The sequence below is a fragment of the Antrostomus carolinensis genome, unplaced genomic scaffold (genome assembly GCF_000700745.2).
Source record: "Antrostomus carolinensis isolate BGI_N321 unplaced genomic scaffold, ASM70074v2 scaffold16185, whole genome shotgun sequence".
Lineage (NCBI taxonomy): Eukaryota > Metazoa > Chordata > Aves > Caprimulgiformes > Caprimulgidae > Antrostomus > Antrostomus carolinensis.
The window spans coordinates 1-6,682 of NW_010315845.1; the positions used below are offsets into that span (position 1 = coordinate 1).

General features: G+C 40.7%; 1 protein-coding gene across 1 annotated transcript; it reads left to right on the forward strand.

Moving 5' to 3' along the window:
- Positions 1-8: 8 nt before the first annotated feature.
- On the forward strand, positions 9-3,142 carry SLITRK2 (SLIT and NTRK like family member 2; the record flags this gene model as incomplete). The annotated part of the gene is made up of 1 exon (XM_010168096.1): positions 9-3,142. A coding segment is annotated over one exon (2,526 nt), but the record flags the coding sequence as incomplete, so codon positions are not given.
- Between the last annotated feature and the right edge of the window lie 3,540 nt (positions 3,143-6,682).

The following is a 6,682-nucleotide window of genomic DNA, read 5'->3' on the forward strand; positions in this document are numbered from 1 at the left end:
CTGGGATCTCACAGACAGAGAGTCGCAAACCTGCCAAAGACATTTGCAGCAAGAGCCGCTGCCCTTGTGAGGAGAAGGAGAACGTGCTGAACATTAATTGTGAAAACAAAGGATTTACAACCGTCAGCCTCCTCCTGCCGCCACCGTCCAAGATCTACCAGCTGTTTCTCAATGGGAACGCGCTGACCCGCCTGTTCCCCAATGAGTTCGTCAACTACTCCAACGCCGTGACCCTCCACTTGGGCAACAACGACATGCAGGAGATCCGCACAGGGGCCTTCAGTGGCCTGCGCACTCTCAAGAGGCTGCACCTCAATAACAATAAGCTGGAAGTGCTGAAGGAGGACACATTCCTGGGCTTGGAGAGTCTGGAGTACCTGCAGGCTGATTACAATTATATCAGTGCCATTGAGGCGGGGGCCTTCAGCAAGCTAAACAAGCTCAAGGTGCTGATTCTCAATGACAACCTCCTGCTGTCCCTGCCCAGCAACGTCTTCCGCTTCGTGCTCCTCACTCACCTGGACCTGCGAGGGAACCGTCTGAAAATGATGCCTTTTGCCGGTGTGCTGGAGCACATTGGAGGCATCATGGAAATCCAGCTGGAGGAGAACCCTTGGAACTGCACCTGCGACTTGCTGCCACTCAAGGCCTGGCTGGACACCATCACTGTGTTCGTGGGCGAGATAGTCTGTGAAACCCCCTTCCGGCTTCATGGGAAAGATGTGACCCAGCTCACCAGGCAAGATCTCTGCCCTAGGAAAAGCTCCAGTGATTCAAACCAGAGGGAAAAACACCCTGTCCTCTCAGACCCACATATTTTGAGGCTATCACCCACAGCCAACTCTGCCATCAATCCCACCAGAGCCCCAAAAGCCAGCCGGCCCCCCAAAACTAGGAACCGCCCCACACCCCGTGTCACTGTGTCGAAAGACAGACAAATATTTGGACCTATCATGGTTTACCAGACAAAATCTCCTGTGCCCATCACCTGCCCATCTGGCTGCATTTGTACTTCACAGAGCTCAGACAACGGTTTAAATGTGAACTGTCAAGAGAAAAAGATAAGTAACATCTCTGATCTCCACCCTAGGCCGACCAGTCCAAAGAAACTTTATCTTACCAGTAACTATCTGCAAGTCATTTATAGAACCGATCTTGTAGAGTACAGCTCTCTGGATTTGTTACATCTAGGAAATAACAGAATTGCGGTGATACAAGAAGGTGCCTTTACAAACCTCACAAGTTTACGTAGACTTTATCTTAATGGCAACTACCTTGAGATTCTGTATCCATCTATGTTCGATGGGCTGCACAGCCTGCAATATCTCTACCTAGAGTACAATGTCATTAAGGAGATCCTGCCACGCACCTTTGATGCTCTGACTAATCTTCATCTGTTATTTCTCAATAACAACCTGCTCAGATCCTTGCCTGACAATGTCTTTGGCGGCACTTCCCTCACCAGACTCAACCTGAGAAACAACCATTTCTCACACCTGCCTGTGCGAGGAGTCTTGGACCAGCTCTCGGCTCTAATTCAGATAGACCTCCAGGAGAACCCTTGGGATTGCACATGTGACATCCTGGGGCTGAGGAACTGGATAGAGCAAGTCACTGACCAGAACAACCAGCAGTCAAATCCCCCCGTAGTTATCAATGAAGTCATATGCGAGTCTCCCACCAAGCACTCTGGAGAACATCTGAAATTCCTGAGCAAAGAAGCCATCTGCCCAGAGAACCCCAACTTGTCAGATTCATCTCTCCTCTCCATGAACCAGAATACAGATACACCCCATCTCCTTGGTGTCTCACCCAGCTCCTACCCAGAAATACACACTGAAGTTCCGCTGTCTGTCTTAATTTTAGGCTTGCTGGTTGTGTTTATTTTGTCAGTCTGTTTTGGGGCAGGCCTCTTTGTCTTTGTCCTTAAGCGCCGGAAGGGGGTGCAAAGCATGCCCAGCAGCGCAAACAACTTAGATGTAAGTTCATTTCAGCTCCAGTATGGGTCTTACAACACTGAGACTCATGATAAAACTGAAGGACACGTTTATAACTACATTCCCCCTCCTGTTGGACAGATGTGCCAAAACCCAATCTACATGCAAAAGGAAGGGGATCCAGTTGCCTATTACAGGAATCTCCACGAGTTTGGCTATAGCAATCTTGACCACAAAAAGGAAGACCCCACTGGTCTTGCATTTACAATCAGTGCAGCTGAATTACTGGAAAAGCAATCCTCACCAAGGGAACCAGAGCTTCTGTATCAAAATATTGCAGAGAGGGTCAAGGAACTCCCCACTGGAGGATTAGTTCATTATAACTTTTGCACCTTACCCAAAAGGCAGTTTGCCCCTTCATATGAATCAAGACGCCAAAACCAGGACAGGATAAATAAAACTGTTTTATATGGAACTCCCAGGAAATATTTTGCAGAACAGTCTAAACCCGAGCATCCTTTACTCCAAGGCAAGCTACAAACAGAACCAGACTACCTCGAAGTTCTGGAAAAACAAACTGCAATCAGTCAGCTGTGAGGGGGGAGATGGGAGACAAAGGAAAATTTTTCAATGAGCTCAGCATCACGTTTGATTGAGTCTGAACTCAGTGCTGATGTCATCTGTCGCATTACCAACATTTCCACTTTTTAAATTAGAGAGGAAGTGAGAGAGAAATGGAACCCTTACAGCATAGCAGGGATATGATGTTGCTTTTGCAACGTTCCCTTTAAGTTATTTCTCTATCTCTCTCATTTTGACCCTTCTGTAGGAACTGTCACTGCAAATGTATGTTTCTGTAATAGATCTTGCATAATTCTTTTTGATTTGGAAGGAAATGAGGAAGGGGGGTCTTTGGGTTTTCTGTTGTTCTTTTCTTTTCATTTCAAAATGGAAACTTAATGTATTATGTAGAAGATCTCCAAAGATCTTTTTTCCTGGACTATGACTTTCTTTTGTAAATAATAATATACAGTACTGCTGTTTCAATTACCAAGTATAGCCACTGGGCGTCACTTTTTTGTGTTAAAGTGCCTTTGCACTTTAAGTACATTATTACTTAATTGTTGCTCTTAGCTTTGATAAATTGAACCTATTTTAATGTGTTGTATTTTTGAAATTAAAAAAAAAATTGTAAAATAGATCTATATGTCAGCTGCATTAAATCAAGGTTTGATTTATAGGAAAGCTGCCCTTCTTTAAATGAATCTAGTTCTAGGACCTTACAGACTCAAATGTAAATTATTGGGGTATTTTTTTTCCCTCTAGGTTTGTTTAGAGTGATTCACTGAAATCAATTGATAGCATTTAGTAATGGACTAGAGGTTATCAAATGCCTCAGCTGGGAGTAACAGCTCATTAATAAAAGACGTTTAACACAATGTCATAGTGAACTGAACAATTAATGTCCCTAATACATTGCACTGCAACTCTAACACAGTAATGTTCGGAGGTTTAAAATTATTTTCATATTTAAGAGAACATTACTCATAATATTTTATGCATAAAATTAGGTATTTTTATACATTTTATGACAAAGTTTATATTTGTAACTTTTTTGGACTGAAATTAACATGTCCTTTTACTGCCAGATACATATTTATTTTAATAAGCAGGGACACCAGCAGGGGTCATCCCACACCTCATTAAATTTATTAACATACAGGCAAATGAACCAATGCCAGAGGTAAAATTTGAACCTGGGTCTCTGGAGTCCTCTAAATCAAGGTAGCAGAAATCAGTATGTGCATCACACTAAGTTTCAGTAGTCTGAACTATGTCAAGTTTTCAGTCTCTAAAGCCAAAGTAATATTGCAGTAATTCTAATCTAATAGAGAAAACCTTAAATTAAAAAAAAAAATAATATTTTAAGTTAACTGAATTCCACTCTCAACATTGGTTTTCTTAAGCCCATCAGTGAACAAATGCAGTAAATCTTCTCCTTTCCCATTAACTCAGGCCTGTTTTACTTCCAGCTTTATGTTATCACCTTCAATTTACATTTCCTTCCTGAAGAATATTGAAACCATTTTTATTAACAAGTATACAGGCAAACTTTATTAAGCCTTATTAGCTTCTAAATAATTTTTAGATGCAAACATTATTGTGCGATTTAAACAAACAGCCCTTATTTACAACAAAAACAGTTTTGTTTTGTCTATTGTAAATCCTTATGCAACTGGGATGGTGATCTGCATATAAAGTAGGCCAGGCTTTTCAATTCCTTATTAAAGCAATTGATGGAGTCTGAAAGAAGCACACTGTTTCCTTTTCATAAATAGGTTACTGCACATAATAATCCTTTATTATCATGCGGAGATTGAAGTGGCCTCTGCTGACTGATTTTTAGAGCTTTACTATACTCAAAGTATCTACAACTTTGAGAAATTTTCAGCAATAGCATTTGAGCTATAAATGACTACAATCAATGTTGCTCTAATCAGGACTTTGCCAAAAGGAAGTTGCTTTATATTTAAGAGCTAAAGAGGCTTTGCATGTATATCGCCAGATTTCTGAGTCATTCAGAAAACTGTCTTCTAGTGATTTATGTGATATCTGAGGATATTAATATGCTAACATGTCCATTCTTTATGTTTAGAGTCCATAGCATCTATGGCTGTTCATTAGATCAGGTTTAAAACTGAAGTGCTACAATGAACTAGTGAAGAAGCAGTCTTCAAAATGGTCTCACTTCAAGGAGGCCAAATAGTATCACATTAGTTGATCTTGGAACATTTGACTGGAATAGCGTCCATCTTTGAGTGAGGTACTTGCCTGAAAGTAGTGACTGTGTTATTATGGCTCCTTTCCCTCGGTAATTAAAAGCATTTATTACTGAAACCCTAAGAAAAGTGTTAAGTAGTATTTTAAAGTAAAGTTATTAACTCTTTCCAGGTATGATTTTAGTATTGCCTGCAAAACAAGTACCATGTTATATCTGGCACTGTAGCAGCTAGGATTTTATTATTTATGATTCTCTAGTGAACCAGGACCAATTACATGTTTTTTTTCTCAGAAAATATTAATTTTTCCTAAAAAAAAAAAAAAGTTTTAAATTTTCTAGTGTTTATAAACAACAGAAATAGGCAATTGGTTCTTTTAGTAACTTTATCTTGTTTATTTTTACTGTTTCAGTCGCAGACTGTCTTATCGTGCTTGCTTTGGTAGCACAGCCGTATTTTAAAAAGGTTGCTGTTGCTTTACATTTCCTTAGCTTTCCTAGTGGAATTTATTTAGGGACTAGAATTTATTTTGCATCACCAATACCAACTTAAAAATCTTTATTGCTGTAAATATTTTAGGTTTGTTTTTATACCCTTCAGCTGACATCTGTTAAGCAATTCTTCTCATAGTGTGTCTAGGTGAGAGAGAAGGAAATTTTTTTTCAGTTACGCTTAAAGAGATTTGTTTAACAGGGAAAGTGTGTTGGCAGCTGCTGTGTAGAAGGTCTCTACACTTCTTTAGTTGTGCAGCCCTGGAAGCTGCTGCTTGTTAGGGGAGAGCTGCTTGCCTGAGTAGTGGCTTGATAATGAGCCTGAAAAAATTTTCCTTCATAGTTTGAAAAGTTGAAAACTGTGAAAATTATGTAACCAGGTTAGCAAAGTATTTTTTTCCTCAGGAAGCTAGGATGCAAATAGTTTCATTTCTTCATAAGTTTTATTTTGTGAAAGTGAATATAATGACCTTTACAGAAACAGCAACCGTGCAGACTGAAGCACTGCTAAAACTATGCAGTTATCAAAATGAGGGGCAGTACACTTCCAGTGCATGAATACATTTTTTAGGAGATCTTTCTGTGTAAGCATGAAGTCAAATTTATCAATGATCTTAGAAACTGGACTTCAATAAGTAACTTCAATGGCAAAATGGAGAGAGATGCTAACCTTACACTACTGTGAGGAGATTGCCTTAAGGTTCCTAGGCAGACATCTATCTCCTGGGATGATGCTGTGGCTTTGCTAGCAACAGAACACACCCAGAGGATGACAGGTTAATTACCTTCCCTTTTTCTCCCCACAAAACAAATGCCACTTTTTGCAAAAGGGTTCTCAAGAATTCTGCAGAGCCACTCCAAATGCCCATTAGTAGTCCTCCTTTCTGCAGTCTCTCTCTTCCATCACTTTTCATCCTTTAGGGTTCCAGCACTTGCTCAGTTCCTACCTCACCTCCATTATCTGTTTCCCAAACCCTCACTGTGTAATGCCCCAACCTTTCCCCTCATGTGTCTCCCTGGGCTTTCCTTTTCTTGCTTAGCCAGCTCTGGAGGACGTATTTCAACCTTGAAGGGAAATGATGTCCCTGCTCCATTGAGAGATCAGCCCTTGCCTCTCCCCATGACTCTGCTGAGTAGCTCCATGTGAAATGAGACCCTTGATCCCAGTGGTATTCCTGGGGGCCATACTGGAGGAAGGTCTGCATAGCAGTTCCCTCTTCCACTCATGGAAGCAGAATTTCTGAGTAAGAAGACATGGATGAGCTATCTGAAACTGCTGGCATCACAGCAGACTTTGCTGTCATTTCAGCAAGTTGTCTTCAGCATGGGTTAATCTTGCCAAAATTAGCTACTAAAATTTATGACTCAAACTGGTTGTGTAGGGTCTTTAGAGTAAATAGCAAAAATCAGGCCATTCAAAGGTGATTTATTTTGTACCAAAATGTATGGCATGACTTGGGTTACAGATATGCCT